The sequence below is a fragment of the Alternaria atra genome (assembly GCF_907166805.1).
Source record: "Alternaria atra isolate CS162 genome assembly, contig: 21, whole genome shotgun sequence".
In the NCBI taxonomy this organism is placed as follows: Eukaryota; Fungi; Ascomycota; class Dothideomycetes; order Pleosporales; family Pleosporaceae; genus Alternaria; species Alternaria atra.
In genome coordinates, this window is record NW_025091319.1 from 5,812,507 (window position 1) to 5,831,779 (window position 19,273).

Sequence of the window (19,273 nt, forward strand, 5' to 3'; positions counted from 1 at the left end):
GGGCAGCCCACCGGAAAGTCGACATGCATATGCTCTATTAGTATGCTTGTGGAACGTTCGCGGGTACAGTCAGTAGGCTACTGTCGTACGCAATAAGCTTCTTGAATGGAGTCAGCGGGCATGCTGGCCGGCGATGGGCAGGTAGCCGAACTCTTCCTAGGGATATCTGCTAACAAACATCAGCTCTTTGTCTTCGAGGCTACATTGCCCATGAACTGCTTGACATACACATACTTCTGTTTACCAGACTATCCGCTGACCGTCAAGTTCCTGAGGGAAAACGAGTACGCAGCCATCTTGTCTGATCTACCACAGCAAGCATCCATCATGTACGCGGAAACGTTCAACGCAGATCAGATCAAGTCTTTGTTCAAAATTGCAACTTTCGTCCCGTTCCTGATGATCTGGGCAACGCACGGAATCGATGGATGGGGCATATCGTTCGTTCTTCCAACTGTCATCCACGAGTTAGTCATCTGCAATATAGCCATATCTCAAATCCTGACTATACCACCTTTCACACTCGTATTCCTCATTCTCGTGAGTCTCGCATACTTGATCCATAACAGGCGTCTTTTGCCTTGGGTCGCTGGTGTTGGAATTGAGGGCACATAGATCGTATGCTATATCCTCTTGATCACCGTCAAGCAACCAGTCGCGAAATACGTCTTTGTCATGATAGTGACAGCAGTCTCTCAATATTTCTTCGCTATTGTTTGGCCCGAGCGTATACCTGCGGCCAAGGATACTACTACAGCTGGACTGCTTATCGGGATGACGAACGCAAGTGGGCAGTTTATGGGCCCTTGTACTAGAGCACCTGCGCCATCAACCAGGCGAAATGTTGACGTCTTCTCCTTGGCATGGAACATGGTCGTGCATCGGAGAAATGGAAAAGAATCCGGGATAGAAGACGGCGCGCGGGCGTAGCAACGGCATGGACGATGATGAAATCGACGCTGATGATGATGGCACTGGTAACGATGGCCATCATGGAAATGAGTCCGCACTTGGACTACGACTATCCACAAGATGAAGGGACTTATCACCATTGCAGACACAACGTGAGATAGAGAAAGCGGAACGTGGGAAGGGACTAATGATGAAATTACTTGAGAGAACAAGAACGCCGCAAGCTGAAAGACAACCAAGGAAAAGCGGACGTGAAGAAAGAAGTTCCAGAAGACAAAGAAGAGATATGCTCTAACTCGCCAAGAAACGTGTCTGGTGTAGAATCAAGAGAAGCAGATGAGGGCGTAGGACGCGTGGGCCATAGTTTGACAGACATTGAGTTAGTCGAGCGGACTGGCCAAGCGTCGATCAGTGATGGCGATGATGAAGATGAGAGCATGGAACCAAAGAGTACCGATGTCTAGACGGGTTGAAGCGGACAATCATGCGTGCGACATTGTCCAAGTGGCAGTGCCTGGTAGCGAGAAAAGGCGTTATGGAGCAATGGGTCACCCCGTTGTGCCAACAGAACCGTTGGTTGCGTATGTGATTCTGTAGGATCCATAGATCAGTGCACAAAAAATGATCAGATAATCGCATCTATAGTAATAATGCAGACATTGAGAGGTGCACCTAGGCCTGACCAGTGTAGGCATCGTAGTGTGGAGGCCTTATCAGCAACGCCGGGATTCTACCGGAACTTTTGTATCCTCTGATTTCATATTAGGCCCGTTGAAGCAAAAAATACGAGCTGCTTCGCGTCTCTTACGGTACCGGAAGATAATGGACAACCGACAGCCTTTCAAGATTTTGCCCATGCGCAACTGCACGCCTAGAACACAAACAACTCTGTATCCAATCGCCGAAACCCCAAGAATTGAGTTTAGCGGAACCGATTGTCTTGGAACCCTGGTGATGTCATTGGCAACGGTAAAATTTCGCCGTAGCGCCTGAGAACCCGATCTGCAAGTAGCAAGCACGGAGTTCCGACTCGCGATACTGTCTGTATCCTAGTAGGGTGCACCTGGCGTAAGGGAAAGTTGTACAATCAGGGTGCATGCAAAGGACCGAAAGAGAGGGATGATGGAAGGATATATAATGTAGATGTGCGGACGTCCGGTTCGATAAATCCACGAGTGCACTACTCTTCTCAACTTGTTGTATACGTTTAGCTGCAGTGCCTTCCACACCTGCGTCAGAATCTTATCTCAGCCACTCAGCACCCAAAACCTTTCTCCAAGCCTTCGTCAAGTTCCCCGATCGCTCACAAGATGCCATCCGCTACACGTCCCCTCAACATTCTCATATCTGGCTCCGGTATCGCCGGTCCTGTTACAGCATACTGGCTGCATCGCTTCATGCCAGCATGCCAAATCACCATTGTAGAACGTGCGCCCGAACCAAGACTAGGTGGGCAAGCCGTAGATCTTCGCTCTTCATGTTTGCCAATTGTGAAGAAGATGGGAGTATTGGACAAAGTGAAAGAGAAGACTACAACCGAAGTTGGCATGCAATTTGTATACCGGGATGGCCAGAGGCGGGCGACTTTTGAAGCTACCGGAGAGGAGGAGAGACAAAGTGGTATGTTGTTCCTTATGTCTAGTGAACAGAAAGACGACGGGGAGAGGAAACTTTCAAGATGCAACAAGAGCCCAACCTAACTCCATCACAGCAACAAGCGAGTACGAAATCCTGCGAGGCGACATGGCACGCATCGTCTATGAACTCACAAAACCCATCCCAAATATAACCTACATCTTTGATGAGATGGCCACCGAAATCAAACAGGACGAGTCCAAAGACGGCAAAGCCCTCGTCACCTTCAAGAACGGCAAACTCCCTCCCACAGAATTTGACGTCGTCATAGGGTGCGACGGCCAAATGTCACGAACCCGCCGCATGGTTTTCGGTCACGGACCTAACAACGATGACTACCTGTACCGTCTTGGACAGTACTCTGCTCTCTTCACCATGCCTCGCGATCCAACCGACACCCAGTATGCACAGTGGTACAATGCATCGCGTGGCCGGCTCTTCTTGTTACGGCCTGATCAGTATGGTACGACGAGGGCTTATCTCGCTGTTACCGATGCGAACCTGAGTCGCTTCGACGAGCTAGACAAGTTGCTGAAGAACGGAACAAGGGAAGAGCAACAAGCGTGGTTTGAAAAGGAGTTCGAAGATGCGGGCTGGCAAACCGAACGTTGTATACGAGAGATGAAGAAGGCGGATGACTTCTACATGCAGCAGATTGCGCAGGTGAAGATGGACACCTGGCATAAGGGATGTGTGGCTCTGGTGGGTGATGCGGCGTATTGTCCGAGTCCAATTTCTGGTGTTGTAAGTTTTCCTCAGTCTGACTTGCTGGTATCGAAGCTTCCATGCTAATGCCGGTAACAGGGTACCGGAGCAGCTATAGTAGGCGCCTACGTTCTCGCTGGCGAGATCTCCCGCAACCAAGATGATATCCCTACCGCACTAGCAAACTACGAACGCGTTGCCCGAGAATACGTCGACAAGGCGCAGAAGCTCATTCCAGGTGCACCGCAGATTGCAAACCCGCAGACCGAGTGGGGAATTAAGATATTCAATACTGTGACCGGCACGCTTTCACATCCGTATATTCAGAAGTTCAGTGGCGTACTTGGAAAGATTCTTCCGGCGTTTGGCTCGACGAAGATTTGGAGCCCGCCGGAGTATGAGTCGTAGAGGGAATAAGCGGCTTGTGTATTGGAAGTTCAATAGCAATGGTCTTGGACTGTTGAGATATTATATGAATCTGCATTGATGCGTCGACGCATCCGTTTCTCCAGTGGATGTCTTCGCAATCGGAGAGCAAGGCAGAGTAAGGCTTCCAGATTTTTGTTAACGCTTGTACGTTGCGTCCATCTACTAGCTAAGTAGATCTACGCCAACACCTCTTAGTGCATCCACCGCCCATGTGGGATACTTCTCTTTCTCTCCGCTGTACAGCTTACTAAAAAAGTCCTTGACGAACTGCGGATATCGGTCTTGCATGATGGCCTCTCTCGCCAATCTCATCAAGTTGAGCTGGTAATACACATTGTGCATGGTGAGAAGATGCGCCCCAGCAGTCTCTTTTGCGGTAACGTGATAGATGTATGCCCGAGTGATACCAAGTCCACCTTCGGATGTTGGACGGCAGCAAGTGCACTTGCAGCCTTCTTCGACGGGGCCAAAATCGTCAGAGTAAGCGGCGTTACGTAAGTTGAGGCTACCGTGGGCAGTGATGGCGTTGCCAAAACGCTGGAAGATATCAGCGTGGTTCAGGAGGGAATGTGAAGCATGTCTTACGGCCGTTCGCGTCGGCCATACGCAATCGAACATGTCTGCGCCGAGTGCTACGGACACGACTAAATCTTCTGGATAGCCCTAGGCTGGTCAGTAAATTGTGGTGTAGTGGACATCATCCGACACATACCACGCCCATGACATATCGCGGCTTCTTCTCAGGAAGTAGGTCGGTGCATGTCTTTACGACATCACAATATGCCGCTTTTTCCTCTCCGCCAGACAAGCCTCCTATTGCAATGCCTGGTGTATCTCGCGCAACCATTTCAGCCGTACATTCCCGTCGCATATCCAGATCCAAGCCCCCTTGTATGATGCAGAACAGGTTCTGTCTCTCCGGGTACTTGTGTGCTTGTATGCAGCGATCAAGCCAGCGTACCGAGCGTTCCATAGCTTCCTTCATACGTGCGCGATCGGGCGAGGTAGTGACGATAACATCATCGAGCTGCATGATAATGTCGGAGCCGATCGAGTTCTGGAGGGATATCGAGTGTTCGGGCGTAAGCAGCATAGGCGACCCATCGTGGGGACTGAGAAAGCGGACACCTTCCTCAGTGACCTTGGCAAGTTTGAGTAGTGATACCATCTGGAAGCTGGTGTCGGCGTCAGCTATTGCGAGATTGTGACGAGGTTGGAGGCATCACCCACCCACCACTATCTGCAGTAGTCAGCACTTCCGCCTCTCTATCCTAGTATGCTATTGTGTTTGGCACCTGTGAGGATATTGTGTGGCCATGACTGCAGCTTGTGCGCGCCGCCTATGGCATCGAGTGTTGCTTGTCCTGGCTTAAGGCCTCTCCCTCAAGTCAGCAACTGCTGGCATAGAGGCGGGAAGTTTGCCCTACAGATGGTATGTGTTGTTTAGACACAACCGGCAACTCTGGTCTTCCAGTTGATCTGGCGTGAGGCCCTTGAGTGAGGCCTGTGTCGCAACAGGCATGAAAATGGGGAGGGGTACAGGGCCATGGGGCAGATGCAGCGTTGCAGCGCGTGCTTTGGTAACCTGGTGCTGTCAGGATATGTCGAAGACGCAGTCATCAAACACCACATACTGAACACTTGCCCAGCAGCTCAAAAGTGAGCGCTGAAGGCATCGAGATGGGTGCCATGGTGGGATTGGGGATTATTCGCATCCCGCAGCCGACGCGACATTGCGACCGATGAGTCGGCTGCGGCCCGTTCGCTTAGCGCGACTCCCTGGTGTCAATCATCGTTAATTCCTGTACATTTCTGGATCCACTCTAGGAACCAGTCAAACACATCTTGTCATCGTGAGGCTACAAATTTTCTTCTGATTGAGAGGGGGTTCTGTGTCAGACATTCACGTGATTCGAAAACATTAATTGCTGCAACGTGTTTGTATTCATCGACGATATAATATATGCAACCCAAACAAATCCAACGCAGGCTAGACTTTACACCGGAAAGGACGACAAGGTCAGATCCTAGATGAAAAGCTTATTCCCATGATACTTCACGTCCTCCCTGTACGCCGTAGACTTGACCGACGCCTCAAGCTCCCGTTTCGGGAAACCCTTGAAGGAGCGCGCATATGTCGCGACGGAATGAGCGATGAGCTGCGGAGCGTTAGCGGGATCCCTCTCTGCATCAATTTTCGGAAGCACATACCTTGGTGTTAACAACCCACGCGGTCTCGTTGAGGTTTGAGATATCGTCACAAAGCTGGTGGTAGCAGTTATCATACCAATCTCCCGCTTTTCCACCAAACATCTCAACCTCCTTCTCAGTCTTGATACCCTCGGCTCCAGTGGCAATACCACCACCAGGGATACCATTTCGGATAAAGCCATCGTAGTCGCTGCGGCCATCGAAGGGGATGAAGGTGTAGTTTAGACCTTGATCCTTGTACCACTCGATATACAGATCGCGCAACTCTTCCGATCCGTTGGGATTCAGCGCGTTTGTAGCATTGTAAATTTGGTAGGCGAAGTTCGGACTGGAACAAGTTAGTAGCAGCCCTTTGACCACGCATACGGTGATATTATCTACCTGGCCATCATGTCGTAATCCATGAAGAGACGGATCTTCTGGTTCTCCTTCTCGGGCAAAGAGGCGACGTAGTAGTCAGAACCCAGTAGGCCTTCCTCTTCACCTGCCCACCAGGCAAACCTCACACAGTTGGTAACGTTAAACTTGGTAAGTTGGGTAGCAACCTCGAGCAGCGACATTGTGCCTGATCCATCATCGTTGATTCCGGGACCTTCAGTGACACTGTCACTGTGAGCACCGAGCATCACACAGTTGTCCGGGTCGCCAGCTGTCGTTTGTGCGACAATGTTGACGGTCAGAATCGAGTTCACTTCGGCATCGATATAGGCGATCGCATCAACGCGCTTTCCCTTCTCGAGCTTCTTCAGAACTGGCTCAGCCTCCTCTCCAGATAGACCAAATGTGGCAATGTGATCAGGTGATGGCGTGCCAAGGGTACCCGAAACAGCATCCTTCTCGTAGTTGTAGACAATGGCAGCAACAGCACCTTTGCGACCGGCATGTTCAGACTTAGTACCAAAGGGGCAGACACCACGCTTCACGAAGGCGATGTTACCAGCTACCGAGTCCGGGTAGTCAGATTCCTGGCAACCCTCATTTTCGACAAAGACAAGATCACCATGCACCGGCTCCTTGTCCTTAGTAGCTGGTGTTAACCCCATAGGCCTTGCAGACTCGGGAACGCCGTCGCCAATGACAAGACGCGACTCAAAGACATTGCCAGAAACAGCTGGGAAAGACTGGTTGGTGATCGTGTAGTAGTCACCAAGCTCAAGGACTGTTTCGTAAATATAAGATAGCGTTCCGAGGTGGCCTGTAGGGTTGTCAGCATCAGCAAGCGACACGTCACGTGCGCAAACATACCAGCACTCCCGATGACTCTGGTAGGGTGATTGTACTCCTCTTCGCCAAGCTTCGCGATCTCGTACATCTTCTTCGCGCGCGCCATCAACCTATCCCCACTGATAAGGTCCTGAAGCTCTGTAGAGTTGACCAAAGGTTTCGTTCCATGTGGATGTCCGAGCGGCGCTTGATTACTGGACGACAGAAGCGGAACCTGGAGCGCTGTTGCGCTTGTGATGGCTGCGCACAGCGCAAATCCCGAGTAGAAGACCATATTGTAGGTTGCGAGGATGGAAAGATGTGGAGATGAGACGGGGTGGATGGATGATGTTTCTATGTTGATAGATGTGTCGCTGTTGCCATGACGCTAGCACGCGCCTTCCGATAACACATGTCCCCGTGCGCGAAGCCAGGTGACTTATCACGCTCGAGCGTACGTCAGATACTTATTGGCACTTTTTGTTTGTTTTCAAACCTCATTGTCTAGTATTGCGGAGCGCGAAGTGGGAAGAGAATCATACTATAAAGAAGTAGCTCTGGAGAGGTTCACAACCATGTAGCCATGCCGACACTAGTCTGTCGTATGCAAGGTACAACAACCCTTCAGAAGCCAATCAGCTTGAGCTCGAACGAAACCCTGATCATCGCGTCCGAATATCCGTCGGTATTACTTTTTATATTCAAGTTCAGGTTGAATCGCAATAAATATTCGATCGTCATCATTCGCAACTCGTCGGGCCTTTTTGACATTGCGATCGATGGGGTAACCTAAGTGTTCGTTCAAAGTTCGATAGCCATCATGCTTCTGCACTTGTGTTCATTAGCGCGGTCGATGCAGGTGACATCTGAAGGCTGGGTAAATCCAGTCCGCCATCGAGTAGCTCGCATCTGCATAGTGGAGATCGGGACCCTTCCGCCAGCCCCTTGTTAAACCTGAGATGTGGAGTCTGGGCCCACGTCAATGTGCATGGAGCTGAAACCCTGTTCACGAATCCGCATCAAGACGCAGCCAAGGGGTATCAAGCATTGCCAGGGACGTTGTGCGGTGCTTGGTGACGTGTCTGGTGCAAATAAGCTCAGCTAGACAACAGATGAACATGTGGCAGGACCAATGGAGCCTGATTGAATGGCATTGTGTTAGCCAGTCGCAGAGTTTCGGTGTAGGCCCGCTGTGACATTTTCGTTGTTTAGCGATCATAGCGTCGAGGCTGTGTGTTGTAGTGGGGACATCGGTCGCGACCTTGTGCACCTCGTAAACAAGGAAGTATACTACTCTCTCCGAAATGACGCCCGGCCCTTTTACAATGTCTAGTCTCACCGTCCCTCTTGTTTTTCCTTTTTACCTGCCCTCTTGCAGTTCCTCTACAATTGCTGCCTTGCAGACTGCAATTGCTGCAGGTTCAGTAGTACGCGCGCTCTGAAACAAGCACCGCAAGGCCTCACCCGTGCAGTCAACGCCCGCACCTAGCGCCCATTGACTGTGAATACTACACCTCAAGCAACCTACTTTACGAACACCATGGCGCACCGTTCAAGAAGCTCGCGAGACTATCCCAGCGGCCACGGGCACCGCTCATCGCGAGAACGACAATATACCACCGAAAAGACCACACGCAATGACGACCGCCGTGATAGATCTAGACGTCGCTCGGCTCTGCCACAGTACAACCACAATGGTCATAAGGTGACTCCGGGCCTTCATCCTGAGGGCGAGAGTGGCAGAAGAGGGTTCAACCCAATCAAGTTTCTTGTGATTTCTGGCAGGAGTAGCAGCACGCCGTCCATGCTAGTCAACTGTCTATGGCCTATCGTACCTATCGCCATCGCATTGGTAAGTCTAGTATACCAAGGTACGGCTTGCATATACTGACAATTTCAACAGCACTTTGCGAAACCTGAATGGCATCTGGCAATCTTCATCACCAACTACATTGCTATGTTGCCGGCAGCGAACTTGCTCGGCTTCGCTGGCCAGGAATTCTCCCGCAAGATGCCCAACAAGGCCTTTGCTGTTGTCCTTGAAACGACATTCGGTTCCGTCGTTGAAATCATTCTGTTCATGGTCCTAATAGGGACATCTAAAGGCGACTCCAACGTACAGGTCATTAAGGCTGCCATCTTGGGATCCATCCTTGCCAACCTGCTCCTCTGCCTCGGAACATGGTAAGCACTCTTTTGATCATCGATCGATTCATCGCACTAACTTGCTTTAGTTTCGTTTTCGGCGGTCTCAAGAATGATCACCAAGAGTTTCATCCCGCTGTCTCTGAGAATGGTAGTGGTTTGATGCTTGTCGCTGCTAGTACGTCAATCCCCATCATACCTCCCTATACCTCGTTCGACTTTCGATGCTAACCTGTGTAGCCGCGCTTGTACTTCCTGCTGTCTTTTACGCATATCTCTTCCAAAACCCCGACTACGAACAAAACGTCGACATCGCCTACAACACTCGTAAGATCTCCCGGGGTGTGGCCATTATTTCTATTATAGGCTACTTGATCTACTTGTACTTCCAGACAGTCTCGCACGACGGTCTGCTCCATGAGATTTACGAAGCAGACGACCACAAGGACAAGGATCGCCACGAGGAATTGGCGAAGCCCAAGCTTACAATGACTGAAGTCATTGTCGCTCTTCTCCTCTCACTGGCCTGCGTAGCGCTCATAGCCATTTCTCTTGTCCTCGAAATTCCGCATATCGTAGAGCGTGGTGTCAGTGACGCCTTTATTGGTCTTATCTTGATCCCGCTTGTTGAAAAGGTCGCCGAACATCTCCTCGCCATCGACGAAGCCTATGACAACCAAATCAACATGGCTCTCGCTCACGTTCTTGGTGCGTCTATCCAAACCGCCTTGTTCAACGCGCCGCTCGTGGTACTTGTTGGCTGGGGTATTGGTGTCGGCATGGACTACAACTTCGCCATCTTCGACGCTGTCGCCTTGATTCTTGCAGTTTTGGCGGTGGGCTCTTTCCTTCGTGATAGGAGTTCGAACTACCTCGAGGGTATGCTTTGCGTTATGACGTACGTCATCATCGCAATCTGCGCGTTTTACTTTCCTGATCCCGCACACCACGGTGATTCAGCTGGTAGTGCGGAGGGCGGTGCGGAGGGCGGTCACTAGCGACAGCCACATGGCTACATCAGGTTCACCACCTCAAATTGGTAAACGCAAGACTATGGTGTTTGGGGTTTCAGTGCAAGTGGTCTGCAAGGGTTTTGATCAAGTTTTGTTAGCGAGCATCCGTGATGCACTTTCTTTGAGCGTTCTTCTTTCCAAACATTAGTGATCAGCAAGCGAGAGATACCAATGACACATACACGATACAAATTCTTCTTGACTGCTGCATACTGCAAGATGGTGTTCGTAACTGTCAAAACTCCACCTCCTGTATTGGCGCTAAACCCTTACCGACTAGCCACGCGCACAGACCTCCACACACATTACGCGAATTCTCGAGCCGTCTGCCGACATTTCTACTCTCCAGCGACAATCCAACTAACCCGACAGCCACCGCCCCTTCCCACGACAACCTCTTCTTCCAGCTCACACAACAAGTCGCCAAAATGGGTCGCGTCCGAACTAAGACCGTCAAGAAGTCCGCCAAGGTCATCATTGAGCGTTACTACCCCAAGTTGTCGCTGGACTTCGAGACCAACAAGAGGATCTGTGATGAGATCGCCATCATTGCCTCCAAGAGGCTCAGGAACAAGATTGCCGGATACACCACTCATCTGTACGTGTACACACCGAGGGTTGCGGCGACGATAGTGAGGGGCTGGGTCCTAGATGGTCTAGAGTGGTCTGCGCAGAGCAGCGTCTTGCAATGGCTTTGCGCAGGCTCTTTGGCACCTGAATGGGAAAGCCGCTCACTTGCCATAGCTGGAACGCTCAATGGGCAATTCGCTCTATTTCACCAGATATCAGACTAACAACTCGTAGGATGAAGCGTATCCAGCGTGGTCCCGTTCGTGGTATCTCGTTCAAGCTTCAAGAAGAGGAGCGTGAGCGAAAGGACCAGTACGTCCCCGAGATCTCCGCTCTCGACTTCACCCAGAACAGCGAGTCTGGCTCGCTCGACGTCGACCAGGAGACCAAGGACCTGCTCAAGAGCATGGGTGTACGTTGCTCCTCTATTCATACTATGTGGTCTCGTTCACTAACACACTCAATAGTTCGACAGCATCCCCACCAACGTCATTGCCGTCTCCCAACAACAAATCGTCGAGCGCGGTCCCCGCCGCTTCAACGACCGCCCCGCCCGCTCGTAAATACGAATGCGTACGCGCGACCCGCCGGTCTCCCTTCTTCCTCCTTTCTCGGCTTACTGAAAATATGGTGTCTGGGAAAGGGTTTCTTCTGCCACGACTATGGCATGGTTTTACGGCTATATACGGCGGCATGATGATCAGGAGTCAATGAAACAAAAGGTTCTCCCCCACTAGGTGTCGCTGAGTCCTAATGTCGCAAGACACGAGGATGACGCTTGATTGCCATTTCCCCTACCCATGCCCTATGCGTGATGTGATGTTGGAGTGATGTGAATCAAGAATGGTTGTAGATAAGAACTAGGTAAGTGAGTTCTACTCCCGGTCTCAACTCTAGTATGAAGCCAGGAAAGATGGGGTAGCTATGTGTGTGTGTGTGTCTCGTGAGCTCACCAGCTCTCAGTTGAGTTGAAACACATTTATGCATACTCTATCCACCTTACGAGATTACTCGTCGGTAATACGCTACTTCTATCGACGCAATATCAGTCTACTCAGCAAAATCAGCACTGTAGTTTTTTTAATTCATCGATCATCATACGCACTGCTGATATCGCGCAAAGGCCAAGCTCCGGTATATGCTTTGCCGGCGGGGCTGTTCTTCAAATTCTTAGTCTTAATATCCTCACCGTCCTCCTCGACAGAATCATTGCAATTCTTCTGACTGTCCTCTGCACCCACATCTAACATGGCCTGATGCAAACTACTCCGGTTGTTCGATGCCCCAGTAGCAGGAGGCTGCACCCTAATGCACGCTGAAGATGTCGCAGGTGTAGTTATAACTGCTCTAATCGTATCGACTGCTGGTGTGTTAGGCGGGGGCGTTGTGACCAGAGTTGGACCAGATCCGTGTTCTAGGCTTGGGTACCGCGTGTGTTGTTGTTGACGCTGTAGGCCTAGGATACCGGTGCGCTTGTTGGTGCCCGTAAGCTGCGGCGGGGAGGACTTTGGAGACTCTGAACCTATGGGGGAAGACGTAGTTGTTGCTTTCGAGGGGGTGTTTCGCTGGTGATGACGGTTGGTACAGTAAAGGATGACCAAGCCGAGGAGTAGGAACGAGAGGACTGCCATGATTATACCCGCTTTTGCTGAATCGGATAGGCTCATTGTGTTTCTTTGACTGATGATTAGTAGTGGTGGCTGAATAAGTCTGGAAAGTTGAGGGCATACGAGTGGTGGGTCTTCTATACTTCGGAATACAGGAATGGGGATTTAATGGGCTGAATAGGGAAGGAGCTGGAAGTGGGTCGTGCAAACGCATGTTCACTCTGTTTGTGGATGTTCATTGTGGTAGCCGTCGGGTAGGTACGTGTTACACGTAGAACTTTCGAATGCATTCTTAAGAGCCACTGTATTCGCGTTACGCGCACAGTATAATGGTAAATAGTTCCTGGGTCGATGGAAGCACTTTGTCGAAATTTACAGCGACGTACAGCAGATACAAGGCCATAGAAAGGTGTCATGGTTGCGTTAGCCTGCTTTGATACCAACACGTGTAACACCACAATGGATCTTCGGATCATACAGTGCTTATGTATCCTCCGTGAGCCACCTATACTGTCTGTGAACACGTGCTTAGCTACGACCGCTTGAACAGCCCCTTAAGCGCTTTCTTCACCTGGCCCTGTCTCTTCTCCTTTAACTTTTTCCAGATGTACAGCCCTGGCTTCCTCTTAGAATAGTACCTCATTTCGCCCGTTTCATCCGCCCAATCGATCCACCGTCTCTCCTCTAGCGACGCGGAAAACTCATTCGTCGGACTCCAACGTAGGCTCACATGCCCATATGGATATGCGAGATGAGGGAGCCGACCACGTGTAGAGTACTCTTCGTCGTGGAGTTTCGTCAACCGGAGCAAAATGCTCCCAACATTGCACGTGCTCACTGGCAGTAGTGGTTATAAAGACAAACGGCGGAGACACCAGACGCTATCTGCATGGCGTTTTCCATTGCAAAGACCCGGCGCAACGAGACAGTTTATCGCTATCGCGAACTCAACTGTATTCACGTAGGTTGTTCGTATGCGGTAATGATCTTCAGTCGTTGTATATTCGGGAGGAAGAAAGGCACCAGTCATTTCCTCAACTTTGTTCCTCCATCGTTGAATTTGTAATGGGTTCAGGGCCCTGACCATCTGGAAAACGTGGTCTTCGCTCTGTAGGTCTTCAATCCCGATGTTAAGCCTGGCCAGGTGCAGTTCTAACAATGGCACCATAATTGCCCAACGCGGTATTCTGACTGTGACGTGCATCAATGAAGCAAAGCTCGTCGGTTGAAGCGGTCGCAGCTTCGATGGCGTTACATTGGTGGTATCTTGAATTGCGTGTAGGATTGGAGGTGCGAGGCGGATGGCTTCGGTTGTCATTTCATCGTAGATCTGTGTGCAGGAAAGCAGAAGCCTTATATAGGTCTTGCAGTGCGCGCTTAGGAGGAAGCCTTTGGGTGTAGTGTGACTGTATGTGAGCAGGCAGGTCTCAGTCGGTAGTGCCATGGCTTTGCGGTTGGGGTCTGGATAAGGCGGGTTCCATTGATGGATCGTCTTATGGCAGATCGATTACGCGGCCACGTTCCAGATGGAGGATGGAAGGGAGTCGCTTTGCGAGAATGTCTTCTCACCCGGGGAGAAGGTTCGGCTCTAGTAGTGTTCCACTATGTTGTTCTCCAGAAGTGTACTTCACCGCGAAAGGCCTCGTTAGGGTGGCGATTCACGACGCCTTTGCCTATAACAGAGATTTGAGGCATGCATTAGAACTTCTGCAAAGTCTAAGCATTATGATCTTTCTGAAATCAACTTTCTAGTCCATTTCTCAGCACGAACGACTGAGGAAGATGCAGTGCCTTAAGCTACTATTGTGATCTAGGCTTTCGCTCATGCCATGCATGCTGTCTCAGACGTGGAGGTTATTGCTATTGAGCGTATTGATTACTCAGTCAAGCTATTGTATCGGATGCTATTACCTTATTGGCGATATAGTATGTGGAGACTTCTATGCCGTCCCTAAAAGGATACAGCAAACAAGTCGAAAGCGACAATATCCATGGAGAGCTAAGAGGTTCAATTTCTTGGTATGCAAATTTGTTTGTATACTTCACGCTATATGGAAAATGTAGAACGTTGATCGAGAAGGACATATTGAACGCGGATAAGTTAAGATTTTCGCTGTAGGAAAGCGACGCGAAAGGATATGTAGCTCACGGGCACCCGGACACACTCTAGCGAGAATGGATGCATGTAAGAATATGTAAGCCATTGATGCAGCTATCGTCGATGGAACATGAGCCGAGAGATTGAGGTGCATAATGGATGGCTAGATGAGTCGCTGCGAGTGGAAACGCTAGGCTATGACGTTCACCCGAGGTTGTTGGGGCCACATGCTGGCTAGTCATGCAGTCACGTGCTGATTCAATGCTCCGCCAAGGAGACCCCTAGCCCACGCTAGTTACGCGAGCGTGAATGTTTTTGCCTACAACCTCACGCTCCAACAACCCAACCACCCCGCAACACTTAATCCAACCGCGAACTTCACCCTCAACAGCATCTGATTCCATCGGGATCTAACTGCTTTCGATCATCTATACTGACGTGCAAGTGTTCAAGTTACCTCTTCCGGTATATCAGGTCATATATCGCGCTTGGATCATTATGTCGCCTGCCCCAGTCATCCAGACCGCTGCTGCCTCACCTTCTTCACCACAACAACCCCACACACCAACCTGTATGTGAACACAATAAGCTCTATTTCTAATCGTGAGCTAATACAACATGCAGCGACAGCTATCCCTGCATCGAAACACTTTGATGACATCTTTCACGCCAAGTTCATGCACATCATCCAGGAATGGAAGAATGACCCCTCCCGTGGCCAACTCACTCAAAAGGATCGGAAGACTTTCATTGAGAATGCCTTCTTCGAGACCGATGAGCTTTATTTCGGCGGGCGGATGATGACCGATCTTGAAATCAAGCTTCGCGCACTTACCAAGGTCTTCTATAAGGTCCTCGCCGAAGAACCTTGGTCCGAGGATTGGATACGCGCCCCTGATGTTGAGCGCAAGCTGTCCAAGTTTGAGATGCACGAAGACTCCGTGGCCCTTGCCAAGGCGCACGGCTTTACTACACCTCGTGAGGCGGTCAAAGCGGCACGTGAGGCTGGCATCAAGAACGCCGAGACTTATAAAGAGGCCCAAAAGGAAGGGAAGACTCTCAAGGACATCAAGCTTGACCGTGGTCCGTTTGATGATATCGAGATTGTCTACATCGCTGGCACGGTCTCGTCATCTGCTACAAGCAAGATCGACCGCTCTAGTATCTACCCTGTCTCCGTCTCCTCAGTCGCCAATGTTCTCCAGAACCACATCTGTAGGGATATGGTTCGCCCGTTCTCCATGGCCGAGCGCTTCGTTAACTGCACCGATACCAAGGAACTCGAAGACATGCGCCGCTTTGCCTGCAATGTCTGTGACTTCTGTCCTCATCTTCTCGACAACGACAACGTCAGCCTTTTAGTTGTACTACTCATTCTTTCACGTTCCGACTGCTGTCGCCGATTCGAGGCCAATGGTATTCGTATCGAAGGCTCTACGATTAGCCACCGCAAGGCCGAATGCATGAAGAACAAGATGGGCTGGAAGACATCTGAAGACAAGAAGCCGTACGACAACTTTGCTCAAGAGTTCCAGACTCGTGTCAAGAACGCTTGCTTCCCGGCTCCTCGAGCTCAACGTATCGGTGGTCGGAAGCCGCCGCGCAACTCCGGTCCGGCGACACCTCCGGTCTACGCCCAGCCTCACATGGGTTACGTCGCGCCTCCTCAGGTTCGCAACGACAATGTCAACACCAGCATCAACGTTCCCGCTCCATCGTTCCAGAATAACTTCCCGCAGCCTGCTCCTCCAGCGATCAAGGACCAGCGTACGTCAATTGGCGCTGGTAGCAGCGTTGCCGAACCTATGGATCTTTCCTAGATTATTTGGTAGTCTGGGTTCTGTCATCTTCAATCTGATTTATTGCATGGCCATGGCGTTCTTTGGATATCATGTATCTTGCATAGAGGCATTAGAACGGCGTTCGGTGCATTGTGCGCGATCTACACCTGTAGATGCGACATCATGTAGGCTCCAGCATCTTCTTAAATACATTCCTGTACATAGTTATATTAGCTCATCCGTAGCTGCCTAATACATATATACCTGAATGAACGATTCCGGGATTTACCCTCGAGACACTATCCAGTGATGTTTGTATCCTAGACGAACATGTAATGCAAGTCTCGGAAAGATGGCAGTGCATTGATACAATGTTATTTTAGCCCCACAGTTAGTTGAGACTACTCAGAGTTCACCATAACACGTTACTGGTATCCAAGTAGACATACCATCTCATCTACCTCCAGCCACAGACTCAGTTAGACTGCCAAGCTCAGCCTCTATTTGAGCCCGATGCGGCTCGAGGATTTTCCACTTAGCATCCCACCCAGCCAATACAACGCAACCATGGAGTTAGATAGCTTCGAGTTGCTTGCCTTCTTTCTGTGCACGAGTATGTTTGGCCTTCTCTTTTCGGTTTGGTCCGAGGTACGTCAATTGAATGGGTTTCCATATCTTCATATACTAACTGCTTCAGACCGAGCTCATCGCCGACCGCGAGATTACTCTCTTGATCGCAGTCTTCATCACAGTCGTGATCGCGCTTCTCGCGCGTCTATCCACCAATAGAGCGCTCACAAACTTCCTTACGGATAACGTAGGTGGGGTTCATGAGAAGCAGCTTCGAGATCTTACCGAAGCCCATCGTCGCCATATTGCGAGCCTAAAGCACGAGAGCAATCGCGAGCATCTTCGCCTTCGAAGCGATGTCAACATTGCCGCGCTCAAATTTGACCGCCTGTACAACGAGCATGACTACATCTCTAGCATGTACCAAGAGCAGATGCAACATAGCCAAGAGCAGGAGGATCGCATCCAATACCTCGAGAAAAAGCTCCAGGAGTTCGGTCAGTCTACGCCCGCCACTCGCGCTCCTTTCTCGGCGCCACCTTCGCAGATCAGATTTTCCGATCCACCACGTCGCCAGCGTCCTAACGATGATTTTCGTTTTACTACTTCGGCGGCTCCACTAACTCAGGTCGTTGAGACTGAGGACGAGTAAGTGTACAGCCAGAGTTTCTTACAGCAAGAAGTGCTAGCGGAGGGGATATACGTTGGCCCGAGAGGCCCGGATACGTGAAATTCACAGCAAGCTTTGCTGTGACTGAGCTAGATCACTGCAATCATGTTGGCGAGGCGGATGTAATATCATGGAAAGGTCGCAGGTCTATCCCAGCCAACAGCTTTTAAAACCTCAAATGATATCATTTGGTCCTGAGAATGGTCTGCGAATGTGTAAAATGTAGTGACTAGCAAGCGTTCACTACACCTACCCTTGGTGCCAGAATTGGACCTTCTAAACGCGTAGTGGCCTAACTCTGCGGACCACGATCCATGAGTCCAATCCAGAAGGGTAAGAGGTACACCGAAGATCGCGCGACCCATGTGTTACGCCATTTGACGGGAAACGACCATGCCACGCTCACCACGACTTCTGTTCGGGATGCGTGGAGTCAACACCGCATATTCGCTGCCAGCTCAAACACCGATTTCACCTTTTCTACACCCCGTTCAATGTTTCTATATCATCCTACGTTGAATATCTCAGCAAGCACACATAGACCGCACCATGATATAGCTACTAGGCCTCCTCATGCACCAACATCTCTACGCAAGGCAATTACTAACGAAAGTTGCGCGTGACGTAGACACTGAACTCGGTGTTCCAGGGCCACCCGATTATCCTGATCTAGAGGTCGGATAGGATACGGAGATGGGAGGACAAGGAGTGAGCGAGTGGGGAGACGAAAATACATCTAAGCGGGTGGGCTAACAAGAATGACAGTCGTTTGCTCGTAATGCGCATGACAAGTAGTGCTATTGTGCTCCTATCCCGTGTTGGAGTCACTCGGAAAGTTAGCAGTCGCAACAAACACATTCAATATAAATCCCTGCTGCGTATAATGCAGCAATAGATCTCCATTGTATCGCCCATCGAACACGAATCCAGAAAATGGCATCACAAAACATAGGCTTCTCCGGATCTACCGCCGCAACGATCAACAAACTCTCCCGAGTTATTAAAGAAGTTGACACCAGCGCCCCTGCTTCCATCCGCGACCACCGTCGCTACCTGTACCTTGTCGAGCGTCTTGGAAACGAGATGAGAGGTCAAGTGAACTTTTGGAAAACTCTCGACCCTCGTTGCAGCTCTGATAGTTCTATTATGGCTGATGTTGACAAAGAACTAGATATACCACCTCATCGCCACCAGGGCCTAACACCTCCGCAGCAAGTTGGTGCCGTATATGGTGATTTTCCAGAAATGCCACCATCACGACCTTTCGAGGAGTGGGCGCGTATATTGGATTTTGTGCAACCGTCTCAGTATACGGCAACACCGTCATCTCCGCCTAGGAGTGCAGCGCGACCTGAGCATCGTGCGTCGGCAGAGAGTCAAGAGGAACATGCCTATGCTTCTCCCAATCAAGAGGCACAGAGGGTACGCATGGAGGCTGGAATTGAAGGCCGCGATGCTTATCTCGGAAGTAGCCAAGACATAGCGGTGGACTATCCGTCGAGCCAATCACGGGAAGACGAGTGAAAGTTTGTGGGATTTTTAGCTGTCTACAGCTTGCAAAAAACGTACGTTGAAGGTGGCTGAGTGCGTCGGAGAGCAGAGTAAAGACAGAGCATGGGACCATGAATGAGCAGTGCATGAAATAATCTAACGACACATAAATGAAAGTAACATTGCCGTGAACTACCTATATATGCGCAGTGAAGCAAAGGGGTATATCTATC

At 50.4% G+C, this 19,273-nt stretch overlaps 10 protein-coding genes across 10 annotated transcripts; 7 read left to right on the forward strand and 3 right to left on the reverse strand.

Moving 5' to 3' along the window:
- Window positions 1–120: 120 nt before the first annotated feature.
- Window positions 121–615, forward strand: ALTATR162_LOCUS2358 (uncharacterized protein; the record flags this gene model as incomplete). Its single annotated transcript, XM_043309962.1, has 1 exon — window positions 121–615. The coding sequence occupies one exon, from the start codon at window positions 121–123 to the stop codon at window positions 613–615; it is 495 nt and encodes a 164-aa protein (XP_043165897.1).
- A 1,607-nt stretch (window positions 616–2,222) lies between these two features.
- ALTATR162_LOCUS2359 (uncharacterized protein) lies at window positions 2,223–3,660 on the forward strand (the record flags this gene model as incomplete). Its single annotated transcript, XM_043309963.1, has 3 exons — window positions 2,223–2,532; window positions 2,624–3,291; window positions 3,352–3,660. The coding sequence occupies 3 exons, from the start codon at window positions 2,223–2,225 to the stop codon at window positions 3,658–3,660; spliced, it is 1,287 nt and encodes a 428-aa protein (XP_043165898.1).
- A 183-nt stretch (window positions 3,661–3,843) lies between these two features.
- On the reverse strand, window positions 3,844–5,372 carry ALTATR162_LOCUS2360 (uncharacterized protein; the record flags this gene model as incomplete). The annotated part of the gene is made up of 7 exons (XM_043309964.1): window positions 3,844–4,218; window positions 4,267–4,344; window positions 4,394–4,856; window positions 4,912–4,921; window positions 4,977–5,059; window positions 5,109–5,266; window positions 5,316–5,372. The coding sequence occupies 7 exons, from the start codon at window positions 5,370–5,372 to the stop codon at window positions 3,844–3,846; spliced, it is 1,224 nt and encodes a 407-aa protein (XP_043165899.1).
- A 336-nt stretch (window positions 5,373–5,708) lies between these two features.
- ALTATR162_LOCUS2361 (uncharacterized protein) lies at window positions 5,709–7,390 on the reverse strand (the record flags this gene model as incomplete). The annotated part of the gene is made up of 4 exons (XM_043309965.1): window positions 5,709–5,840; window positions 5,893–6,220; window positions 6,274–7,087; window positions 7,138–7,390. 4 exons carry the CDS (start codon window positions 7,388–7,390, stop codon window positions 5,709–5,711), a joined length of 1,527 nt encoding a protein of 508 aa, XP_043165900.1.
- Window positions 7,391–8,635: 1,245 nt separating this feature from the next.
- On the forward strand, window positions 8,636–10,238 carry ALTATR162_LOCUS2362 (uncharacterized protein; the record flags this gene model as incomplete). The annotated part of the gene is made up of 4 exons (XM_043309966.1): window positions 8,636–8,947; window positions 8,999–9,279; window positions 9,330–9,418; window positions 9,481–10,238. The coding sequence occupies 4 exons, from the start codon at window positions 8,636–8,638 to the stop codon at window positions 10,236–10,238; spliced, it is 1,440 nt and encodes a 479-aa protein (XP_043165901.1).
- Window positions 10,239–10,681: 443 nt separating this feature from the next.
- On the forward strand, window positions 10,682–11,386 carry ALTATR162_LOCUS2363 (uncharacterized protein; the record flags this gene model as incomplete). The annotated part of the gene is made up of 3 exons (XM_043309967.1): window positions 10,682–10,851; window positions 11,058–11,235; window positions 11,291–11,386. 3 exons carry the CDS (start codon window positions 10,682–10,684, stop codon window positions 11,384–11,386), a joined length of 444 nt encoding a protein of 147 aa, XP_043165902.1.
- A 522-nt stretch (window positions 11,387–11,908) lies between these two features.
- On the reverse strand, window positions 11,909–12,490 carry ALTATR162_LOCUS2364 (uncharacterized protein; the record flags this gene model as incomplete). Its single annotated transcript, XM_043309968.1, has 1 exon — window positions 11,909–12,490. The coding sequence occupies one exon, from the start codon at window positions 12,488–12,490 to the stop codon at window positions 11,909–11,911; it is 582 nt and encodes a 193-aa protein (XP_043165903.1).
- A 2,536-nt stretch (window positions 12,491–15,026) lies between these two features.
- ALTATR162_LOCUS2365 (uncharacterized protein) lies at window positions 15,027–16,348 on the forward strand (the record flags this gene model as incomplete). The annotated part of the gene is made up of 2 exons (XM_043309969.1): window positions 15,027–15,099; window positions 15,153–16,348. The coding sequence occupies 2 exons, from the start codon at window positions 15,027–15,029 to the stop codon at window positions 16,346–16,348; spliced, it is 1,269 nt and encodes a 422-aa protein (XP_043165904.1).
- Window positions 16,349–16,876: 528 nt separating this feature from the next.
- On the forward strand, window positions 16,877–17,531 carry ALTATR162_LOCUS2366 (uncharacterized protein; the record flags this gene model as incomplete). Its single annotated transcript, XM_043309970.1, has 2 exons — window positions 16,877–16,957; window positions 17,007–17,531. 2 exons carry the CDS (start codon window positions 16,877–16,879, stop codon window positions 17,529–17,531), a joined length of 606 nt encoding a protein of 201 aa, XP_043165905.1.
- A 951-nt stretch (window positions 17,532–18,482) lies between these two features.
- On the forward strand, window positions 18,483–19,073 carry ALTATR162_LOCUS2367 (uncharacterized protein; the record flags this gene model as incomplete). The annotated part of the gene is made up of 1 exon (XM_043309971.1): window positions 18,483–19,073. The coding sequence occupies one exon, from the start codon at window positions 18,483–18,485 to the stop codon at window positions 19,071–19,073; it is 591 nt and encodes a 196-aa protein (XP_043165906.1).
- Window positions 19,074–19,273: the final 200 nt, after the last annotated feature.